At 45.4% G+C, this 24,818-nt stretch overlaps 1 protein-coding gene across 5 annotated transcripts in view; it reads left to right on the top strand.

Moving 5' to 3' along the window:
- LOC123519916 overlaps nucleotides 1-24,818 on the top strand; it is a 116,796-nt gene that overhangs the window by 78,163 nt on the left and 13,815 nt on the right. For 3 of the 5 annotated variants that reach the window (XM_045281609.1, XM_045281610.1, XM_045281608.1), the window contains exons 3-5: nucleotides 22,092-23,862; nucleotides 24,015-24,129; nucleotides 24,366-24,659. In XM_045281609.1, the coding sequence (XP_045137544.1) occupies nucleotides 22,092-23,862; nucleotides 24,015-24,129; nucleotides 24,366-24,659 (2,180 nt within the window). Of the gene's footprint in view, nucleotides 1-9,744; nucleotides 13,534-22,091; nucleotides 23,863-24,014; nucleotides 24,130-24,365; nucleotides 24,660-24,818 lie in introns of those variants that run through there. The other 2 variants (XM_045281611.1, XM_045281612.1) reach the window with 2 other exon arrangements.

Below are 24,818 nucleotides of genomic sequence, written 5' to 3'. Positions count from 1 at the left end.
AGAAAATGGTTTTGCGTGGGGAACTATCACATATGTATGAAGGTTATGGCCGACACTAAAATTTCAAATGGAGTGAAGTGCTTCTGAAAAATTGGCAATTTGGTCACATGCACCACGCGTGATACACCGCCAGTGTTGTGGCGTGCAGCAATTACAAGGCGGTGCCACAGATCGCTGAGTATCAAGTCAGTGGTCCGTGGATGAGCGTGCCGCCGCCGCACAGCGCGGGCCGGGAGCCATCGTGTTGCGGAAAGAGCTACGCCAGCGAAGATTAAAGATAATGATAACACTTAATCGTCAGGATGTTGGGGATAACGCACTGCTCGATGCTGGCGGCGCTGCAGCAGGGTGTCATTTCACGGCAACCCCACGACCCCAGCGGGCGATGACCCTCCTGGGACTGTGCTCCCATCCCGATCCAGGAAGGATGCTGAGGAAGGCCCTCAGGAGCCGCCGCCCCGTCCCAGTCAGGATCAATCTTGCATCCTCTACCACAGCAAGGCGAGATTGTTACTTTGCTGGAAATTATATTAAAAGTCTTCTTATGCAAGCTGAAATCAAAGAGAAATTTATGTCTACTGCCGGACGATAACGACTGTTAACAAGAACAACAACAACAGCAACAATAATAATAATAATAATAATAATAATAATAATAATAATAGTTTTCGTCATCATTACCATCTGCTTCATAAATTTCTTCTTTCCTTCTTTTCGTTTCTTCTTTTCCTCCTCCTCCTCCTCCTCCTCCTCCTCCTCCTCCTCCTCCTCCTGCCTGAGTCACAGTCCATCACTAAAGAAAGAGCGATGAAGGAAGCCAGCAGGACAGTGGCCCCGCGGTGCCTCGGTAGGAGCGGGGGCGCCGCGGCAGAGTAACGCCCGCCGCCCGCCGCCGCCGGCCACAGGTAATCGTCCACTTCCGATCATCGCCGCGTGACACACCGGCTGCACTCAGGCCAATTTCCCGCTCCAACTCCGCCCCCCTTCCCCTTCAGCACTGCCTGCTTCGCTGCCGCTGCCCTCAACACTGTCCTTCCTTCCCTTTTCTTTCTGTTGTTGTCCCGTTTGTTTTTGTTGTGTGTGTGTGTTTGTTTGTGTGTGTGTGTGTGTGTGTGTGTGTGTGTGTGTGTGTGTGTGTGTGTGTGTGTGTGTTTCCTTTCATGTTGGCTTTCCACCGGATTCACAAACCAGTACAGTAAGAATATAAGAAACATAAGAATAGCTCCCATCTCAAGACTGGCAAGCACACACACTTGCATACACAACAACTCACCACGAGCTGTCAGGAATAATTGGCTCCCCCAGCAGCATGCATATGAACACACAGGACTCGAAAATCATCATTACACATTTCGACAAGACAGAGTGAACGACCTTGAGTGAGCAGTGGCGGTGGGTGACTAGACGCGGCGGTGACCTCACGACGCGGGACTGTGGTGGCTGGCTGGACTCGACCTGGCCCGGCTCAAGAAAATGCAAAACTGAATCAGTGCACGCTCCAGCAGGTTTTGAGTATTCCTCATATTCTTAGCGTGGGTCAGAGAGCACAGTGCGGGGGAGGGGTAGGAAGAGAGGAAGAGAGAAAGAAAGAGACGCGAGGGAAGCCGTGTAGTGGTCGTGGCGGATGGAAGGGTGGGAGGGAATAGCTCGCTAACACTCGTCCCCCTCACCCCAAGCTGCGGTATTCTTGGCGCATTACAGAAACAGAGACTCGTATACTCACCGGCGGGGTCAGCGCTCGCCCCAGCCAACACTCCGTCGTTTGGGATTTTCTGGTGAGAGAAAAGATTCTTGGTTATGTGCACTTGTGTTGGCGCATAATGAAAGATTGAGGTTAATTCAAGTTTTTGTTCGGTCTTCATAGATGCCGACCGGGGAAGTTTATGTGTTTGTGTTGCTATTAGAGAGAGAGAGAGAGAGAGAGAGAGAGAGAGAGAGAGAGAGAGAGAGAGAGAGAGAGAGAGAGAAACATTTTTGAATATTCACTCCATATTTTCGAATAAAAGAGAATGGCGAATACATTTCTCTATAATTTGTGTGAGATCAGTGATGCGTTTTGGGGAAAATAGATTAGCGTCTGGCATACAGAAAAATAAGAATACGAGCAGAGAGAGAGAGAGAGAGAGAGAGAGAAAGGGAAAATATCGAGAGGAAAATTAGAATTATAGAATTAGTATTTATCCCAAGTATCACCAAACACTAACCAAATAAAGAAAAGTACTTACATGAGCAATAAAAACGTGATACAACCCGCCGATCATTTTAACTCCACGTCAGAGTCAAGAAACGGCCGTAAATAACAAGTGCAGCAGTATAAAGTACACTCAACACTCCGCAATCTCCATCAAGTATTCGTGTATTTCACAACCCGCCAATCCAGGAAGCGAATCACGTGCAGTATGAGTGGCACAGTTTTTCCGACACGTTGCTCGAAGCTTGTGGACTGAGAACTTGCATTTATGGAGAACAGAAAGTTGCCGATATCAGGAACTGCTTGAAAATAGATAAAAAGTAACATAAAACTAGCACTCATAGTTACAGTTTAACTAAGACAACACTTCAGAATGTAGAGTTTTCCGACACGTTGCTCGAAGGTTGTGGGCTGAGGACTTGCATTTATGGAGACCAGAAAGTTGCTGATATGAATTTAAAACCAACTTAAAAAGAGAAAAAACGTAGATAAGAGGCTGTGGGCTGTTGGGACTTGCATATATGGACACTAGAAAGTTGAAAATATCATGACTGTCAAACTTAAACATATATGACGCATAAAATAAATACCCACTTGTAATTTCACTGAGACGACACTTCAAAATACAGAGTCGGTCGAAGTTTGTCGACTGTGAAAACGTGAACATGCAAATATGAGAAAAAGTTCCTCAGAGTCTCAAACCTAAACACAGATAAGATAACACATAAATCAAACACTCGTACTCATAACTCCCTTAAGACACTGAATTTATGTAGCGGGAAGATAAAATAAAAAAAAAAAAAAAAACACTCCTATTTTACTTCACAGCTGTCCAGGTGTTGAAGGTACCGCCAGGTGAGTGCTAGTTGACGGTCACCCACACCCGTGACACGAGGGGCGGCCCGCGACAAGCACGCAGGACCGGTAAGGGCGATGTGCTGTTGAAAGTAGCACCAATAGAGACCTTTATCGCAAGAACCATGGCTGACTCGCTCATCTGATAACCCTCCGCCTCCTTCCTGCCCGAACCCTTTACGACGCGATATAAATTCCTTCTTTAGGACCGTCTCTTCTGTCTCCATGTGTGTGTGTGTGTGTGTGTGTGTGTGTGTGTGTGTGTGTGTGTGTGTGTGTGTGTGTGTGTGTGTGTGTGTGTGTGTGTGTGTGTGTGTGTGTGTTAAAAGAGAGAGAGAGAGAGAGAGAGAGAGAGAGAGAGTGAGTGTGTGTGTGTGTGTGTGTGTGTGTGTGTGTGTGTGTGTGTGTGTGTGTGTGTGTGTGTGTGTGCTAGCGTTAGAAAAGAGGAAAGAAGAGAGGCAGAGAAATGAAGAGGGATATAGCGTTTGCTTACGTGTATGTGTGTTTCACTGTTTGATCTGCTGCAGTCTCTGACGAGACAGCCAGACGTTACCCTACGGAACGAGCTCAGAGCTCATTATTTCCGATCTTCGGATAGGCCTGAGACCAGGCACACACCACACACCGGGACAACAAGGTCACAACTCCTCGATCTACATCCCGTACCTACTCACTGCTAGGTGAACAGGGGCTACACGTGAAAGAATACACACCCAAATATCTCCACCCGGCCGGGGAATCGAACCCCGGTCCTCTGGCTTGTGAAGCCAGCGCTCTAACCACTGAGCTACCGGGCGTGCATGTATATGTGTGTGTTTCACTGTTTGATCTGCTGCAGTCATGTGTGTGTGTATATGTGTGTGTGTGTGTGTGTGTGTGTGTGTGTGTGTGTGTGTGTGTGTGTGTGTGTGTGAGTGTGTGTGTATGTGTGTGTGTATGTGTGCGGTGTGTGTGTGTGTCCTGAGAACCACCCGACACAGATGAACGTGGGATCGAAACCTGTGTAATCGCCCTCTTCTTTACCACACGACTACACGACTTCTGGGAGCAGGTCATCGGAGGTCAGGGTCACCGGAAGTCGGGTCACTGAAAGCTAACCAACTTGAAAAAGAAAAGAAGAAAAAAAAAAGAGTTGAAGCGTTGAAATAGTTTGCAAGAATGCCTCTTTAACTTTTCATTTTTCATAGAAGTCTGCGTGTTTGTTGTGTATATTTTTCGGATCTTGTTTTCCAATTAAATACACTTAAAAAATATAAATAAAAAGTACAGCAAATTTCACCGTATTAGTAGAGAAAAACGGAAAATCAAATGTCCTGTATTTGACCAAACGTTACCTGAAAATAGAGTGGTGTGGAAAACTGCACCATGTATTCAGGAAGTCTTGGGTTTGTTTGTAGCTTACAGGTCTTGCTTGAGTAGAGGGAAAAACAGAGGTCTGCTTCCTAATGTTCCCCTTGCTAGACCTCACCACTATATTACTTTCATGTTCTGTTATTTAGATTTCGCAGACTATTTTTTTCCCTTGCTGCAGTGATGAACGACCGACAGATTGTGCTCTTTATTTTATTTTTATCTTTTTTCTGTATTTCCATGTGAAGGACTTAAAACACTGCACGGTATAATCTATTTAGTTTACTGCACTCACAAAATTCTATTCGTTTTTTGCTTTTTTTCGGGAACTGCCTTGTATTTACCAACTGTTCTTTTCGTACTTCTTTTCTTTTTTATTCTTAATCTTATGTTCTTATGTTAGTGCGGTATTAGCCCCTTCAGTACCATGACGCGTTTTTATATTCATTCTGCTTACTATTTGGTGATTCTATACAGCTTCAGAAACATATGTGGGATTAAAAATAGTGAAGACTCTAGCCATTAACCTTATGACCTCCATAGACCCTTCATAATCTCAATAAAATCGTCCAATCCTACCCAAAAATCGTGGTAAAAAAAAAAAAACGCGTCCCTAGTACTGAAAGGGTTTAGTGTACACATGGAATCCAACTCAACACCCTTTACATGAAGACAAAGATGGCTGGGCTTGTACTTCTGCGTCAAACTATCCTTCTAACTCCTTTACTTAAAAGTGAACAAACACTAAAACTTAACGATACAAATTCCAAGTCATCGTAAAAGTAAAATAACCATTTTCGTAACAAACACCATTTTGTTTTATTTTTTAGCTCATTCGGAAATGCCAAAGCGGTGATGAAATTAAAGGTTCCCACACCAGTTTCCGAAGTTGTTGAAGTTTCCCCTTGACAACTGTGGGAAGTGATGAGTGTAAAATTGTTACTCTTATAAGTACCAGATACTCTCATGTTAGTCATTAGACGAGATGAAATGGAAGAGCAAAAGAGAAGAATGGAGATAACTTCATATAACTTTCATCATTAAACTGATAGAAGGAGTAACATTTTACAGTAACACTCTACAGGTAGTGGAAGAACTGAGGCATTGTTGTGTTCAGAAAACTGACTCGTTTACTTTCTTGTTTCATTATACTAATTTATTACTTTACTGTTCAGAGAGAGAGAGAGAGAGAGAGAGAGAGAGAGAGAGAGAGACTCTGACCAAGAGCAACAAAACTGATGGAAAAAAGATGTTCCCTAGAATAACACCCTAAAAGAAAACACTTAAAAAAACTAGTCTGGATTATATTGTTAACCCCTTCAGTACTGGGACACAATTTTACCTTGAGATTTGTGTACGATTAGACCATTTTATTGACATTAGGAAGGGTCTATGGAGGTCAGAAGAGTAATGGCCACTGTCTTCATTACTTTGATACCCCACACAAGTTTCTGAAGCTGTATAAAATCACCAAACAGTAAGCACAATGAATATGGAAACGCGTCACGGTACTGAGGGGGGTTAAATGCCTTAGTTTATTGTTGTCATATATATCTTTCTTTTTCTATATGTAGGAGCGAGTAGCGGTAAAGGTTAACAAAAATAGCTATATGATAAAAGGACCAACTGAAGAGCCGGTCCCCTTACAGTCAAAAGCATTATTCGCAATCATAGGATAAGTGTCTTGCAACCTCGCTCTTAAGACATTTCAGGTCATAGGAAGGCGAAAATACAGAAGCAGACAGATAGTTGTATAATTCCAGAGTTGTTGTTGTTATTGCAGTCGTTGTTGTCTTTCTTGTTGTTTTTGTTGTTCATGATGTGGTTGTATTATTGTCATTATTGTTGTTGTTGCAGTTGCTCATGGTGGTGGTAGTTGTTATTGTTCATAGTGGTAGTAGTAGTAGTTGTTGTTGTTGTTTTTAATGATGTGGTTGTTTTGTTATTGTTATTGTTGTTATTCTTATTGTTTTTGTCGTTGTGGTTGTGGTGGTGGTGGTGAGGTTCAGATTTCCGGTAAAACTGCGAACTTTATTTTTGCACCAACCGCCTGAAATTCTCGGCAAAACGTCAATACACATAAATATGAGATTCTTGCAAACACAGACTGACCAGCAGGAAGCACTGGTCTACCTCAGGGGAGAATGACTCTCTCTCTCTCTCTCTCTCTCTCTCTCTCTCTCTCTCTCTCTCTCTCTCTCTCTCTCTCTCTCTCTCTCTCTCTCTCTCTCTCTCTCTCTCATCCCGAAAACTTGAAGGAAAATATGTTGACAGGAACGAAAAAAAAAACTAACCTTTGTACAAATAATCTCAGGACGATGACTCAGGGGAAGCAATGAAAATACATAAAAAAAAGGAAAGGAACGAAAAAATAAGAAAAAAAAAAAAAAAAAAGGAGTGATGACATCTTAACACAAAAGACTCGTCCCTGTGAAATGATGACTAAAGAATACGCAGATGTTTGTAAAGAAAAGAAAGGACAGGAAAAGAATAAGATAATGCATAAGAATATAAGAGAAAAGATGTTATTAATTCCAGAGAGAGAGAGAGAGAGAGAGATTGCTTCGAAGCCATGGTTGTGGGGTTGAGGCAGTGAAAGGGACATTAGCAAGAAGAGGAAGAAAAGAGGAGGAGGAGGAGGAGCAGGAGGAGCAGAAGGAGGAGGAGGAAAAGGAAGTAGTGAACAGTAAACGGAAAAAAAAAAAAAAACGCTCTTCCGGTATCCACAAAATCATCTTAAACTCTTCTTTGCTGAGAGGAGGAGGAGGAGGAGGAGGAGGAGGAGGAGGAGGAGGAGGAGGAGGAGGAGGAGGAGGAGGAAAAGGAGGAAGAGGAGGAGGAGGAAGAAAAGATGGTAAAGCAAGTGGAGGGTGACGAAGAGAGAGAGAGAGAGAGAGAGAGAGAGAGAGAGAGAGAGAGAGAGAGAGAGAGAGAGAGAGATTTGCGAATGACTTGAAATTTGTTGGATTTGTTGGATTGTGAGAGAAAGAAGAGGAGGGAAAGAAGGGAAGAAGAAGAGGAGGAGAAGGAGGAGGAGGAGGAGGAGGAGGAGGAGGAGGAGGAGGAGGAGGAGGAAGAAGAAGAAGAAGAATTCAAGGAAGCGTAAATGATAAACGGAAAGGAGGAAGAGGAGTGAATAGTAGTAGTAAAAGAGGAGGAGGAGGAGGAGGAGGAGGAGGAGGAGGAGGAGGACCATGTTGTAATAGTGGTCGCCGCACGTGCTACCTCTGCCATATTAGAGACGCTGTGTGGCGCCCTTGAGGTGACTTTGGTGGTGGTGGTGGTAGTGGTGGTGGTGGTGGTGGTGGTGGTGAGGATGGTGGTTGTAGTTGGTGGTCATAATGAAGTTCGTTGGTGTTGTGAAAGTTGTAGATATTCTAGTAGTAATAGTAGTAGTAGTAGTAGTAGTAGTAGTAGTAGTAGTAGTAGTAGTTTTTTACGTAAGAGGGGAAAACTGGCCTAGGACAACAAAAACGATTAAACAGAAAAGGCCTATTTAGATGCCAGTCCTCGAACAGAGCCGAGAGACTTACCCAGAAGAAAGAGATTAGATGTCTTGAAACCTCCCTCTTAAATGAGTTCAGGTTATAGAATGAGTAGTAGTAGAAGTAGTAGTAGTAGTAGTAGTAGTAGTAGTAGTAGTAGCAGTAATAGTAGTAATAATTGTTGTTGTTGCTGTTTCTGTTGTTGTTGTTGTTGTTGTTGTTGCTGTTGTTGTTGTTGTTGTTGTTGTTGTTGTTGTTGTTGTTGTTGTTGTAACGAAGATAGTTTTTGATGGTGTTGGTGGTGATGGTGTTATATGTGCAGAGAAATTATAGATAATACTACTAGCTGCTGCTGCTGCTACTACTACTACTACAACTACTACTACTACTACTACTACTACTACTACTACTACTACTACTGATAATAATAATAATCATAATCATAATCATAATCATAATTTCATCAAATAATAGTAATAGCAATAATAGCAACAACGCTCATTCAACTATCACTCATATACACACACACACACACACACACACACACACACACACACACACACACACACACACACACACACACACACACACACACACATATCACTACTGACATTACTTTCCCGTGTCAGAGGATGTCCTTGAGGCACGCCAAGCAGCAGCAGCAGCAGCAGCAGCAAGCCCCGTCCAGTCACGCGGAACCCAGGCACTCATACACACACCGTCATTATCTTGCTACACTCTTACCGTCACTCTCTCAGCAAAAATTGATAAGCTGATGAATAACTTGAAATAAGATTAAACAGATAGATGAATAAATAAGATCAAATAAATACAGTGAATTATTTAGAGTTAGGTAAGATAAAATAAAGAAACTACATAATGAATAAGATAAAAGGAAAAAAATCTATCTAATTTTATGTATATGAGAGGACAGGAATCCCACACATTCGTACATACACATCGTTCACATTGATACTAGTGATCGTTGGGCAATTAAGACGTCACATACCAGTAAGCTTCTACACTGAATGCAAAACTAAGTAAGGTAGTGCTGTCTCTAGAGAATTTGTTGATTGAGATGCTGTGTAATCGTGGATAGCTTTTTTTTTTTTTTAATAACCATACACCATTCTATTTTTCTTTTAATATCTTTTTTTTTTTTTTGGTATTACAGTCCCTTGAATTATGTATCTTAGATTAAACAAAACCTCATCTTATTCCCTTTTTTTTCGGTGTGTTTTTACAAATATGTTTTTTTTTTTTTTTTTTTTCATATAATGCCGTCAGTGTTAATAAATGTCCATACTAGTCAAATTGTTATCTTATTACCGTGTGATTCCTTACTGTTCAGATTACTTTCACTGGTGCTTGCAATAAAGGGAGCAATGGTTAGCTTCCTTCACTCGTTACTGTGGTTCGTGGTGCGCAATGATGAGTGTTGCAGGAGTGTGTTGCTTCTCTAAAGAGTGATTTGGTGTAACAAGTGATTATGATTTGTGTTGCATTGTGTTGTTTCCGCTTCAGAGCAATGGTAGTGTCATTATCGTTAGTGTTTATCTTCACACACACACACACACACACACACACACACACACACACACACGTATATTTTCTCATAAAACGTGTCGACACACTTTTACTCTAATTTAAAGCGTTTCTCTCAGTGGCTCTGTTTGTCTGTATGTATGAGAGAGAGAGAGAGAGAGAGAGAGAGAGAGAGAGAGAGAGAGAGAGAAGGTTCACGTGGCTTAAATACACAAAAAGAGATGAGATAAAAAGAGAGAAAGAAAGAAAAAGACATTGAAAAAAAAAAAAAACGAAGACCCAGAGACCCATAGGTGTGGTGTGCAGGTGGGCGGGAGGCAGGTGAGGGCGTGAGACTTACCTTAACCCACGCCCACCGGTAACCGCCTCCCGCCCTCCGCCTCCGCCCCTCACCCGCTCCACCGCACACTCTCTGCCACAGTCCGCGCGTCACCAGGCAGCGCGGCAAGCTCTCTCACATGCGTCTTGCCTCGCGCTCCCCGTGGGCTGTGACTCGTGATTCTGGACATATCTCACAATTCCTTTACCCCCGTGTGTCTCTCTTCCCCCTGGTGAGATTCCGGCCCTTATCATCCTTAGGTCTGGATAGCGAGGGTTCAAGGGCGTTCAGATCGTTTGAATACCTGGGCAGGGTCGTCTGTTTGTCAGCTGGTCGTTCACACCCCGCCATCAAGGACTGTGAAGTGTTGTTTGTGTCCTGGTGCTGATGGTGAAGGACTGGTAGTGTGTGATGGCAGGCGAGTGTGTACCTGGTGTGTGGTGACTGAGGCAAGGCTGGTGGTGACGCTCAGTGGTGATGGAGATTCTTGAAGTGAAGGGACTGGCAGTGCTTGACAAAGGGAATGAATCTGGTGTGTGGTGACTAAGAGAAGGCTGGTGGTGATGTTAAGTGGTGCTCATAGGACAGACTCACACGCACGCCTCGTTAAATCACAAGGTCGTGCTGCGGCTTATGGAAGGTTGAAGGCTCGTGCTGATTGGCTTCGTAGAAAGAAAAATGAAGGAATATGTAGCTGAAAAGTGGATTGCAAGTGGCGAGTGTTGTGTTGCATGGTGGTGTGTGACGCAGCGTGGCTTTGGTGTTCGTGATGGACAGCCCAGTAAAGTGTCAGTGTTTATGATGGTGACCTCAGATGGTGTTGAATCGTGAAAGCAGCACCATCACCTCCAAACAGACCACAGCCAGACCTTCCCAGCGGCGGTGAGGAAAACATAATAACTCACAAGTACAACCAAATCCCTGAGACCATAAAGAGTGGCTGAACTAACTGCCTTCCGCCCCGTCAGTTCAGCTCACACCTGGGCCGGACACGTACCCAAAGAGGAAGCAAGTTAGAAGTGGTGTGGTGCCCCGCGGAAGTCTGCTATTATTAGGGCGCTTTATGAGGGTGACGTGCCCGCGCATCCCGGGTCATGCCCTCTTTCATAGATGCATCCGTTGACCCTCCTGCCCCCTGGAGTACCTTGGATGCCTGTGGAGATGCGTGTGACTCCTCTGCAGCTGCTCTGAAACTTAATTCGCCGCTGTGGTTCAGGGATCGCTTTCTCAGACGTTCCAGCACCTTGCTTCCACCTTCAGCAGCTCGTGATGGAAGTTATCAAGATTTTCAAGAGTGTTTTCGCGCTTATAATGGTAGTCTAATGAGTCTTCTATGTTTCTTAATAGCGAAATACTCATGAGAACCAATCTGATATTCTATGTTGCCTTAGAAAATAATCCTAATGAGCCTCTAGTTGAAGCTGTTACGGTTTTCAAGTGTGTTTCATGATTCTAATAATTGTTTAGTAAGTTTGCTGCATCATTAATGAGTAAAAGAAGGTCCCGAGTGATCATTTCTGTGGACTTAGGAAAACAGTCATGTTGAAAGAACAAAACGTTTCAAAAAGCGGTCCGGGACTGGCGAAGCTTCATGTAGTGGTTTTCGTTGCGCTCTGATTCCCATCGAGCCCCAAGCCAGGCCAGGCGCGGGAGGATTAAATTTGTACATGCGAGTGGGTCTTTTTTTAACTTTCCATTCGACTCGTAACCTTCACTCTCCGTCACGGAGGAAAAAGGAGGAAAGGAGAAAGTCTCTATATCCTCGTGGCCTTATAACGCATGCATCCATGGAGTGTAAGGATAAGGAGAAAGTAACCGGCAGGAGGAAAGACTGAGGAATGGGTGCGTGGCTGCCGAGGGCGTGAGTGCGAGTTCAGGCAGAGGGCACACGTGGGCGGCGGGAAGAGGAGCAGGTTTGTCGCCAGCCTGAAGTTCAAAGAGGTGAGCCAGGCCGCTGCTTCCCACGATTATTTCTATATGGCATTTTTTTTTTATATGTGTGTGTAAATAGATTGGTCGGTCAGAGAATTGATTATTCAGTTAGATCAGTCGATCAGTTAATCATTAAGTCAGTCAGTCAAAGAGTCGCTGTTGGTCGCTCAATCAGTATGTCAGTTAGTCAATCAGTCAACCAATCAATCATGTAGTCAGTTTGACGGTTACCCAGACAGTCAGAGAATCCGTTAGATAGAGGTCTAGTCAATCAAACAGTTAGTCGATCAGTCAGTCAGTCAATCAAGACATAGCTGGAACCGCTAAAGTGACTTTCGGTGACTGTACTGGTGGAATGACAGCCAGGCATCACGGTACCAAGGCAGTGGCAGCTGGGACATCACCCCAGACTGCGTTGACAGAACGTGCGCTGCTTCCCGTGCACCAGTGATCGTTGTCCTTCGCCTCCGTACATCTGGTGTGTCTGAGGACGGAAGCCACAGCAGGCAGGATGTACCACCATTTCCCTCGCTGGTCACGGGCGCGAGACTCGTCTTGGCGGGACGTGTGGCAGGTGTGCGGAGGACGGGTGCCGGGCAGCTCCAGCTTGCCTGCACAGGGTGGGCGCCTGCCAGCAGCTGACAGCCTCAGGGCAGTAGCAGATGTGTGGCGGGATTAGAAGGAGCGAGACAAAGCATGGAAAAAAAAATATCAGGGTTGCTCACAGGTTTTCGTTTGCATGGTAATGAGTGAACATTCTCGGAGGTTTGAGACTTGCAGGCTGAGTGTGCGGCGGTGGAAGGAAAAGGAAAGGAGAAAGGGGGTGGGGTGCGCAGGAGCACGCGGCCAACCGTCTACACCACCGTGAGAGTTTTAACCGGAAGATGATTAAATTTGGCAACCGCCAAGGTCTTCCCGAGAGAGACGCAACGTAATCGCTTCCACTCTTTCAACAAAGAAGTTAAAGACAAAAGTAAAGAGAACGAAGCCTGTAACGTCCGACAGTCAAACAGAAATTCGTTGCAAATTTTGAGGTCAGTGACAAAAAGAGAAAATGTATTATTTACTTTATTGCAGGAATGACCGAGAAAACTAGAATGGTGTGATTTTTACCAGAAAGCTCAAATCTCAGCTTTCCGCCAGCGAGGACGTTTATTGGCGGGAGGCTCCTGAACCCTGACCGATAAGACCCAGTGGACCCCCGCGAGCCCTTAGGCGAAGCAGGGCGGGGTCTCCAGACGCAGCCAATGTGAGCGAACTTGAAAGACGAGCCTGAAAGTTGTAGCGGGGCCAGAGGGGAGGCAGAAGGCATGACGAGAGGCGGCGTGAGGCGGCGCAAGGCAAGGCTGGGCCGCTGCTGAGTAATCCTGCCTCTCCATCTTGCTGCCTCAGCAGGAAACACCGTAAACATTGTGAAAAAATAGTGTTGAACAATGAAACGCTGAAACGAAAATATATGAATGCTAATTAACAAAAAAATACCTACGAAATAAAAGAAATAATAAAAACAATCTCGAATTAAAAACACAGATCATGAATAAGAGAGACACAATGAATACCAGAATGCGCGTGAAACAAAAACACTGAGAGAGAAGACTGACCACACGGGAGTAGGGAAAAGAAATCGGCGGTACCTTGGCAGTTCACGGCCACCGCAGCACCGGCAGGATGAAGCTGGAGGCGCGGAGGATGCTGGCCAATCTGCTGGACCGTAAGGGGAAGAACCGCGGTGCCGGCAGGAGGGCTGGGGAGGGCGGGCCTAGCGTCGGGCGCCTCAGCCGCAGCGAGCCAGCCATCCACGCCCTTGGCCCTGACCTGACGCGTCGTCCCCTCAACAATGCCATCGTCACCAGAGGGTAGGACGAGGGTACAGAGAGAGAGAGAGAGAATAAGCTACTTTTTTTTCTCTCTCAACTATTGAAGCCATTATTCTCTCGCTGTCTTCACTTATCCTTATCTTTATCACTTATCTCCTTGCGCGTCACACCTCACTGATGACTCGCTCACTATTCTTTCTCCTCTTCATTTATACCCTCCTCCTCCTCCTCCCTCCTCCTCCTCCTCCTCCTCCTCCTCCTCCTCCTTCTTCCTACCCATCCCTACCTTCCTTTCATCCAGCTCTTCCTTCCTCACATCCTCTGCATCCTGCATTGTTATTTTTCTTCACCACCTCTGTGTGAGCGATAATTACTTCTCTACTGTTCCCTTCACCAACGTTGTTTGCGAATTTTTATGCTCGTTTATTTCCCCGCGTCATTCTGGTCGTGTTGGGAAGGGGAAGGAGAGGGGAGAGAGTGTAGGGAGATGGGGAAGGGATGGGTCTGTTTGAGGGATAGTTTACTTAAGGTCTTCTTGAGGCAGCAGCAGCAACAGCAGCAGGTGGTGGTTGAGGTGGAAAATTAATAGTAGTAGTGGTGGTGGTGATGGTGGTGTGGTGGTGGTGGTGGTGGTGGTGGTGGTGTTTCTTCTGTGGTAGTTAAGTGCAGTGGACCGTTTTAGAGCCGTCACCTTGGCAACGGAACTCAAACGAACAGGTTATCCTCAGTGACGGGCCGCTCAGGACGTGTTAGTATTGAGCACAGGTATTCGCCAAGGTAGCGCCCGAGCTCACCTGTGCCACCTGGTTATGTGCGTAGTGGTGACTGGAGGGGGTCATCAGAGCTTCTTCAATAAAAAACGAAATTATAGGCTGACGATCCGACCATTCAACCGTCCGTCTATCCGACCATCCCACCTACCAACCATCCGTCTATCCGACCATCCCACCTACCAACCGTCCGTTTATCCAACCATCCTACCTACCAATCATCCGTCTATCCGACCATCCCACCTACCAACCATCTGGCTATCCGACCATTTTATTTGACCTTTTGACCTTCTGACTATCCCACCTACCAGGCATTTAACCATTCGGAATACTATCGTGCCATGTGACCATCCGGGAACAAAGTCGTTAATGGTTGTTGACCCAAGATACGAATAGGAGAAAAAAGATAGATGAATAAAACTACATATAAATAGTTAGTGAATACAATCAATAACAGATAAGTGGAAACAACTGATGTGAGCGTGACGGGGAATGAACAGAGAGGGAAAACGAAAGAAATGAAGAGAAAAAAAAGAAAAAAATCAGTGTCATTCTAGTATAATCTATATACTATACAATTGCTTAGCCTAATGTCCTGGGAAGGCTTATTATATAGTAGATTAAATGGTATGCAGTATATAGTAACGTTAATGTTCTGGTGGTGGTGGTGGTGGTGGTAATATGATTTTACATGCAGTTCATCCATTTATATCCATCTTTTTTCCAAGCTATTTTGATTTCACCTTCACCTTCTCTTTGCAGTTTCCCCTTTAAGCTCTCTGTTTTGCTTCCAAGTTCAGAGAGAGAGAGAGAGAGAGAGAGAGAGAGAGAGAGAGAGAGAGAGAGAGAGTACATAGATTAAACCACCCATCCTCCAGAACCACACCTACTTTAACCATTAGTCGCCAGGTAATACGATAACACCTGTGAAACTAATCGAATCCTCTTCTTTCCCACGCTCAGGGGAGGGAGTCGGCTCTCCAAGGTGGTTTATCACGTTTGTGGGGCGGCCTTGGTGGTGGCGGCGTGGCTGGGCTGGAAGTGCTGCACGGAGAGAGGGAAGGAGGGAGGGAGGGAGGGAAGGCAGTGGTGAACGGGATGGTGAGGGCTGTTGGTGTTTGGAGAAGGTTGTGTTGTGATGGCAGTGTGTTTGTTGTCTTCTCTCTGCTGTATTTGTTTTGCCTCTTCTATCTTCTCTTCTCTTTTCTTCTTTTGCCTTGTTTTTTCTTAGCTTGTTTTATTTCTTCTTGTTTTCTTATTTTCTTCTCTTCTTTTTCCCTTTCACTTCCATTACTTTTTCTTATTTCATCTTTTCCCTTTCCTTTCCTTCCCTTCTCTTCTCTTCTCTTCTCTTCTTCTTCCTTCCCTTCCCACCTTCCCTTCTTCTCTCTCTTCTCTTCTTCTTCTCTTCTCTTCTTCTTCCTTCTTCTTCTTCTTCTCTTCTCTTCTCTTCTTCTCTTCTCTTCTCTTCTCTTCTCTTCTTCTTCTCTTCTCTTCTCTTCTCTTCTCTTCTCTTCTCTTCTCTTCCCTTCCCTTCCCTCCCTTTCCCTTTCCCTTCCCCTTCCCCTTCCCTTTCCCCTTTCCCTTCCCCTTCCCTTCTCTCTGAAAAGCCTCACATTTCATCGTATGGGGACACATAAGTAATAACATAGAAAGAAAAGCCAAACAGTGTGACATTGAGATGCAGGAGGAGACGGAGGAGAGTCTGAACACCGCAGAGAGTCACATGCAGGTGGCTGGCTGCTGAGGTGTGGCTGCTGAGGGAGGAGTCGTCCCGCCACACAGGCCGCAGCACTGAGCTCCTCTCCGTCCTGGCCACAAACAACGCCAATTTGCATAAACAACTAGCGGTATGCCCCTGCGACTGCCACCACCATCACTACTATTGCTGCTGCTGCTACTGCTGCTGCAACTACTGGTGCTACTTCTGCTACTGTTACTGCTACTGCTGCTGCTACTACTATTACTACACCTATATTTTTGTTGTTGTTCTTATTCTCTCTTGTTGTTATTGTTGTTGTTGTTGTTATTTCTTCTTCTTCTTCTTCTTCTTCTTCTTCTTCTTCTTCTTCTTCTTCTTCTTCTTCTTTCTTCTTCTTCTTCTTCTTCTTCTTCTTCTTCTTCTTCTTCTTCTTCTTCTTCTTCTTCTTCTTCTCTTCTTCTTCTTCTCTTCTTCTTCTTCTTCTTCTTCTTCTTCTTCTTCTTCTTCTTCTTCTTCTTCTTCTTCTTCTTCTTCTTCTTCTTCTTCTTCTTCTTCTTCTTCTTCTTCTTCTTCTTCTTCTTCTTCTTCTTCTTCTTCTTCTTCTTCTTCTTCTTCTTCTTCTTCTTCTTCTTCTTCTTCTTCTTCTTCTTCTTCTTCTTCTTCTTCTTCTTCTTCTTCTTCTTCTTCTTCTTCTTCTTCTTCTTCTTCTTCTTCTTCTTCTTCTTCTTCTTCTTCTTCTTCTTCTTCTTCTTCTTCTTCTTCTTCTTCTTCTTCTTCTTCTTCTCTTCTTCTTCTTCTTCTTCTTCTTCTTCTTCTTCTTCTTCTTCTTCTTCTTCTTCTTCTTCTTCTTCTTCTTCTTCTTCTTCTTCTTCTTCTTCTTCTTCTTCTTCTTCTTCTTCTTCTACTACTACTACTACTACTACTACTACTACTACTACTACTACTACTACTACTACCATAACAACAACAAAATCAACAACAACAACAAAAATTACTAGTATTACTATTATACGATACTTCCACCATTGCTGTTCATATCACTTCCACTGCCGCCTCCCCACCATCGTTCCTCCGGCAGGTATCTCCGCCGCCCTGTTGCCTTTACCCATTGCCCGGACACACCCATCCACCTTTCACACACTCAAGGTGGCGTCACGTTCACTCGGCAACGGCTGGACACCATTTTAGAAGGAAGAAAAAGACTGTGGTTAACGTGAAAGCATTTTTACGACACTAGTAGAGAGAGAGAGAGAGAGAGAGAGAGAGAGAGAGAGAGAGAGAGAGAGAGAGAGAGAGTCTGCATCTCCTCTCTCTTTTCCTCGATTTTTCTGCGGCGAGCAACAGCTGACAAAACACACAAACGCCTGAGGCAGGAGGACCTCATAGTAGTGGTGGTGCTGGTGGTGGCGTTCGTCAGGGTGATGATCCCTCTTAAGCAGTCTCAGGAACGTTTATTTACTTTTTATGTGTAGAGAAGTCTGGCCGAGGGCCATAAAAGGAGTAAGAATAATAGTGGTAGAAGAGTAATAAGAAAACACGATTACTTCTTCCCCAAAAATAAGTTCCAATCGAGTTAGTCAGCTCAGTTCACGGATGTTTCTTGGTGATCATCTCCTTAATCTGTTCAGTCTCAGGAAGGTGAAGAAAGAGAGTCAGAGAGAAAGTTCTGTATCTACACGAAGACGGAAAACTCTCTGCTGTTGGTCATTGATATCTAGACTACAACTGCTTCATGTTCCTGCGTAGAGGTTGGAAAGAGGAAGGCGTGTCTGGAACTCTCCTTTGCTATACTCTCCATGGCCTAGGTGAAAGAAACACAGAAACGTGGCAATATAAAGCTGTCAAGTAAATCCTATCGTGAAGTTGCAAGTCTTAACAATCAGGGAAACATATGTGGGTGTCTGTTTATGGTTTTATCTTTCCAAGTCTCAAATCAGCCATCGACAACATCTCTGTGGCAAACAAACTGGTGCGAGTGAAAGAGTGGAGGAAGAAGTACAAGTAGTGAGAGGAGGAAGGACTTGCTCTTCCACAACTTTCTGAGGACGTGTTTGCCTCACCGCCAGGCTCCACTTTTCCACTCAGACGCTTACTCACTCGTGCACTCACCCACTCACTCACTCACTCACTCACTCACTCACTCCCCCTTCAACAACCTGCTTTAGTCTTACGCCACTTGAAGATCTTGCCAGTTTACGTCTTTGTTCATATAAGGAATTCCTGCGTCAGTGGTTATTTTCATCTGCACGATTGATTTCACGAGTCATTATTAACACCGTACATGAATCAAAGAAAGGAAAGAAGAAAGAATTAGGTAAAGGAAGAACATGACAAAGCAAGAAAAACATGATCTGGTCTTTTAAACCTTTCCCCTTCCAGTTTTATTTTTTTTTCTTTTAATTGACTTATTTTTATCTGCTAGTGACTATTAATTATAAGGTTTTCTAATTCTCTGTCTCTCATACCCATTCATTTCATCACATTCTCCTTATTTTCTTTCATCAAACTCGTATTCCTTTATTGCACTGTTTCTATGCTCTTTTACAACCTTCATCACCACCATTCACTTTTAGCACATTTCTCCTTTACCACCTTCAACACCATTCACTTTTATATTCATCCTTTGCTTTCCCTCACTTCCCCTAACATTACCACTTCCCTCCCTTTTCATATCATATTTTCCCTTTAAAACCCCCAGCATGACTTGTCTTAATTATTTATCTTCCTTGTCATAAACTTCTCTTACTCCTGTCACACTTTTCACTGCTGTATTTTATGTATTTCCATTACTTATCTCCTCACGTCCTAGAGAGAGAGAGAGAGAGAGAGAGAGAGAGAGAGAGAGAGAGAGAGAGAGAGAGAGAGAGAGAGAGAGCAGGCGTGTAATAGGGGAACTCAGAGCGTGAAGAGGTGGTCCGGGAAGCGTGACATTAATTACGGTACGTGAACTACGAAGCCTGAATGAACCAAGCCAAACCAAGACAAGACAAACAAACTAAGTGATCTGTCTGTCTGTCTGTCTGTCTGTCTGTATGTATGTATGTGTGTCGGTGTCTTGCTTTCTTTTTTTATCTTTTTTAAGCTTCAGTTCCCATAAAAAAAAGTAATAATGATCGAGCAAAGTGCAGTAAAACGGTGTACCAAATTAATGCAGTCATAATTCCTTAACGGTATTTGCTTTTTTTTTTTTTTACTGAATTTTGACTTTTTTTATTATCATTATTGTTTTCTTTTCTTTATGTATCTGTTTATTTGGTTTTATGAGAGTTACCAAGCACGTTTATTTTTAGTGTCAGTTAGGAGATGAGTTTTGCTCCATGGTAATTTCTTCTTCTATCTGTATTCTTTCTCTCTTTCCGTCCTGATTGATTTTAGCTTTCTCCTCTTTTCTGGTTATTTGCTTATTTTTTTCCCCTTCTTCGTCGTCATTATGTATCCTTTCCAAACATTTTCATTATTTTCTCTACTTCATTCTTTGTTATTATTATTTTTTTTTTCATTATCTCGTAGTAGTAGTAGTAGTAGTAGTAGTAGTAGTAGTAGTAGTAGTGTAATAGTAGTACTCCCTGTTTCCTTTCTCTGAGCTTTTTTCGTCTTCTTATTTTTTCCTGTCATTTTACATCTTATTTTCTCTTTCATTTCCTGTATCTTTCCTTTCTATATTTTCCCTCCTCTCTTATCCACATTATTTCTTTCTTTTCACTTCATCTCATTACACCTCATCACTCCTACATCTCTTTTAAAACCACAGGAAATTTTCTCCTACTTTTATTATCATCACTATAGAGAACTGTCTTTTTTTTTTTTTTCTTTTCTTGTGGCACAAACTTGTATATATTTCTCTTCGGTACCTGCCTCTCTCAGCTAGTCCCGTGTGTGTGTGTGTGTGTGTGTGTGTGTGTGTGTGTGTGTGTGTGTGTTACTCCTACTGGCCAGAATCTTAAGTATATGACTCTCTGAATTTTGCGTGTGTGTGTTTTGTGTGGACGCCAGAGAGGAAAGGTAATGGAGGAGAAAAAGGAGGAGCAGGAGAAGGAGGAGGAGGAGGAGGAGGAGGAGGAGGAGGAGGAGGAGGAGGAAGAGAAAGAGGAAAAGGAGAAGGACGAGATGGAGGCGTACACGTGAGAAAGAGATGGAGAAGAAAAATAAAAAAAGGGGAAAGAAAAGAAGATGAAGACGACGAGGAAGAAGAATATAAGATGAAAAAGGAAAGAAAGAAGGATAGAGCTTGGGAGAATTTGGAGGAGGAGGACGACGAGGAGGACGAGGAGCAGGAGGAGGAGGAGGAGGAGGAGGAAGTGGAGAACGAGATGGGAAAAGGAAGAGTAGTAGGAGGAGATAAAGGGTATGGACAGGAAGAGGAAAGAGTAAGAGAAAATTATGGTACAAGAGGAGGAAATGGAATGCCAGATGGAAGGGGGAAGTGAAGCAGCAGCAGTAGGAAGAGGAGAGGAGCAGATGGAAGAAAATGAGAAGGGAGACAGTAAGCGGTGTGGTAAAATAGTCTCCAAGGCTACTCATCTTCACGTCACCATCCTCCTCCTCCTCCTCCTCCTCCTCCACGACCATCACCACTAACCGTAACTCCGCCGGACAGAAATGCTGACTAAGGGAAGGAAGACTATGACACATACAGACAGAAAGAAAAATAACGAGTTACAATAAAGATGGAGGTATACATAAGACGAAATTTGTAGTGTTAGCTTTTTGCAAATAACACGCACATATATTTGAAATGATAGATGTATTTAATAAAAGTCTTAGTAGTTTGAGATGTGAATTATCAGATGTTTATGTATACCGTTAATAGACAGAGACAGACGCAGATAGGGAGAAAGAAAGAGAGGGAAAAATAAAGACACACACAAATAGAAAGAGACGGGAAGATATAAACAAAGACAAAGACCCAGAAAGAAACGGAGAAACAAAGACGCATATAGACAGGAAAAGACAAGAAGAAAAAACCGCACACAGACAAAAACAGAAGGAAAAATAGACACGCCAAGACAGAAGTAGACGGAAAAACATAGATAAACAAAGCTAGACGGAAATGCAGAGACACATAGAGATAAACACAAAAACAGACAGGAAAAGACAAGAAGAAAAAACCACACACAGCCAAAAATAGAAGGAAAAATAGACATGCCAAGACAGAAGTAGACGGAAAAACAGACATAGATAAACAAAACTAGACGGAGATGGAAAGACACAAAGAGACAAACACAGAAACAGGCGAAAAATCAGGAACACAGGTAGATAGAAATAGACGGAAAGATACGCAAACACGATGAAACATAAACAAACTGAAAAAATACAGAGGTACACAGTGACAGAGGAACACACATAATCGGCGCGAGAGTTGATGTCCATGGTGATTGTCCGGCGCCACGGGAGGGGACTTGAAGCACGAACAAGGCAGCGAACCACACCACGCAGCAGTCACAGCCGGATGGAACAAATTATCCAAGATGACTTCCTCCCATGTCCTGCAGCCGGTGTGTGTAATTCACCTCGGTCGTCTGCTGGTCACCCAGTCAGTCTTTCCCATTACGGAGCGAGCTCAGAGCTCATAGACTGATCTTCGGGTAGGACTGAGACCACATCAACACACAACACACAACACACACCGGGGAAGTGAGGCCACAACCCCTCGAGTTACATCCCGTACCTATTTACTGCTAGGTGAACAGGGACCACATTAAGAGGCTTGCCCATTTGCCTCGCCGCTTACCGGTACTCGAACCCGGCCCTCTCGATTGTGAGTCGAGCGTGCTAATCACTACACTACGCGGTGTGTGTGTGTGTGTGTGTGTGTGTGTGTGTGTGTGTGTGTGTGTGTGTGTACGTTACTCTCCCTCTTCGCCCCGCTCGTGCATACACACACACACACACACACACACACACACACACACACACATGGGGGGGAGGAGGAGAAGTGGATGCATGTCGGTTGGTCGTGTGTGTGCAGTTGGATAATGTAGATAATACCGTGATTACTCGCTCGTGAGGGAGGACGGCAGAGAGAGAGAGAGAGAGAGAGAGAGAGAGAGAGAGAGAGAGAGAGAGAGAGACCTAATCTCCGTCCAAATCTGCCTCATTATTAAATGTTTTTCATTCCATTTCAGAGTGACAAGCAGCGTAGGAAATGACCCGCCACCCTCCCCACCCGCCTCCCGCCCGCCGCCACTGCCCACCCACCCGCCGCCGCCCGTGCCGCCCCATGCCCAGCTTCTGCCTCAGGCCCCGATGCAGCCGCTGCCTCCTCTGCCCAACCAGCAGCAGGAGGAGCATCGGTACCAGCGGGAGGAGCACCGGTATCAGCAAGAGGCCATCCAGCAGGCACCCGGTACTTGCATCCTGCCGAGACGCAGCTTAGGGAAGGACGATGTCAATGTTCGTTACAGATCGCCCTCCAATCCTCCCCCAGCCTCCCGCCAGCCTCCGCCCTACTCCAGACATCAGCCTCCTGATCCACAGAGGCGGCTTCGTGGGCCCTATCAGCCTCCACCACCACCCAAAGGTGACCTGAGGGACCCTAGAGAGCGTGAGAGCAGGCCTCGGGAAGTGCGCGCCTCTGTCAACCTAGACGAGCTACAGGACTGCCGGAGTCGTCGGGATCACTGGGTCGAGGGAGACCCGCGTGGAGGTGCAGAGACACGCGACAGCCAGAAGAACGGTAACTTCCGCGAGATGCGAGACATCTGGGAGAAGCGCAACTCAGCCCTCATCCCTCAGGACCCCACCAAGGAAGACAACCTGAGGTCCACATCGCTCCCGCGGCCCAAGCAAGACCCGTGGATGCCGGCCAACAACAGGTGGTCAACTCGCGAACCTGATTCTGGTTTTGATTCTCTCAATCTCCAAACCGCAGACGATGGCCAGCGATGCACGGAGGCGGGTCAGAGCCACAGCCGCGCCCCGATGGTACTGGCGACCGATGCTCACTACTCACAGTCCACCGAAGACCTGCTCAATGCATCACGCACCTCCCCGATGTCCCTCTCCTCGGCCACAGCCTCTATGTCATCCACGTCGTCCTCGCCCGTGCAGTACCCCACCATCAGGCCCGCCAAGCAGCCCTGCATCACCGGCGCCTCTCACACTTCACCGTTTTCGCACACCTCGCCTCGCAGCTCACCTCACCCACCAGGCGGATCGCCACGTGGTGTGGGGCCGCCCCATCACCATTCAACACCTGTTGGTCCGCAGCGCACCGCATCACCCGAAGGAGCTTTGTTATCCGACAGTGTGTACCCGCAGCACGACACGCAGCCCCGTTACGCTGAGATCCAGGAGAAGAGCGAGCCGAGAGTCAAGGAGGAGAGGATGAACCACCGACTGTCTCGTGACCTGCGAGACGTTAGAGATGTACGAGAACTGGGAAGCAACAGAGAGAGCAGAGAAACCACTAGGACGGGAAGAGATATGAGAGAACCGCGTGACAACAGGAGTAGCCGCGAACTCAGACAAAATAGAGACATTAAGTCAAGAGAGTTTCGGGAGACAAGTTTGCCTCGCGACTTTAGAGAGACACGAGAGGAAAGACTCAACCGAGACGCAGCCACGAGAGGCTATCGTGAACTGCCTGTCGATGTTGACGAGCGAGACCAAGTGGAACTCCGCCAGGATCGCCTGCGCGGACCGCGGGACGGTCGAGCCTATGGCGAGGGTAGTAAGGAAGTGAGATTCAGCAATGACACGAGCGAGAACCTGCGAGTGCGGGACGGCCTGGCGTATGACCGCCGCGACAGGGACGGAGACGGCGCCGACGGCCTGCAGGTGAACGATGAGCGCCGCCTGTCCGGCCACCAACGGGCTACCGACCACCGGGGCCAGCGGGGTGACGGTTGCACCTCCTCCTCTGTGTCCTGGATGGAGTGGACACAACAGCTGCAGGTGAGTCAGTGTATAGATGACATTATGAATCTTAAAGAGTAAAATTATATGTTCTACTTTTTACAATTTCTAGAATAATAGTATCTGCATTGTATTGCGTCAGCACCAAATAGGTTTGAAATTATTTGCCTCATGTTATTTTTGGGGTGCAGGCCTACGTGGCGTGGGTGAACTCCCAGCTGAGGAAGAGAGGCCGACCACTCATTTCTGACCTACGCCGCGACCTTCAGAGCGGTGTGGTCTTCGCCGACTTGATTGAAATCATTTGTAAGTAGCCACACAGAGACAGGAGTCTGTCAATGGAGCTATGGCAAAAGTTAAATTAAATACTGAGACATGTGAATGTTATGTTTAAAGTATTGCCGTTAGATAAGAATATGAATTACATTGTATTATATCAGCCCTTTCATGTTTCAGTATTGTAAAAGTTTATGTTTGTGTTCTGACTCTACTTAACCTCCTGTTTCACTCTCTATACCGCTAAACCCTTCGCCTCTCGCCAGCTGGAGAGCGTGTTGCCGGCATCCAGCGAGAGGGAGAGCGGGAGGCCATCTCGCCCCAGGCCATGAGAGAGAACCTGGACCGCATCCTGCAGTTCATGGCAGCCAAGAGGATCCGCATGACACACATCACCAGCAAGGAGGTGGCGGAGGGCAACCTGAAGAGCATCATGAGGGTCATCCTGGCGCTCGCCGCTCACTATAAGCCCCAGAGCGTGAAGGCCGCTTCTCCCCACCAGCAGGAGGTGCCGCCCGCCGCCTTGGTCTGCGCCCCCGCCAAGCTCCCTGCCACACACGGTAAGTCATTGCTCTGTACATTATCCTTGGCGCACTCAAACGCCAATAGAAATGTTTGGATGAAGAATTTATAACTCAAGCTGATTGCCTCCTCTAGCAGTCTCCTATTTGGGGTGATTTTTTTTTTTTTATGGTATATATATATATATATATATATAT

The sequence above is a fragment of the Portunus trituberculatus genome, chromosome 46, assembly GCF_017591435.1.
Source record: "Portunus trituberculatus isolate SZX2019 chromosome 46, ASM1759143v1, whole genome shotgun sequence".
Taxonomy (NCBI): Eukaryota; Metazoa; Arthropoda; class Malacostraca; order Decapoda; family Portunidae; genus Portunus; species Portunus trituberculatus.
The sequence above is the reverse complement of the archived record's forward strand: the minus strand, read 5'-3'. Positions and strand labels throughout refer to the sequence as shown.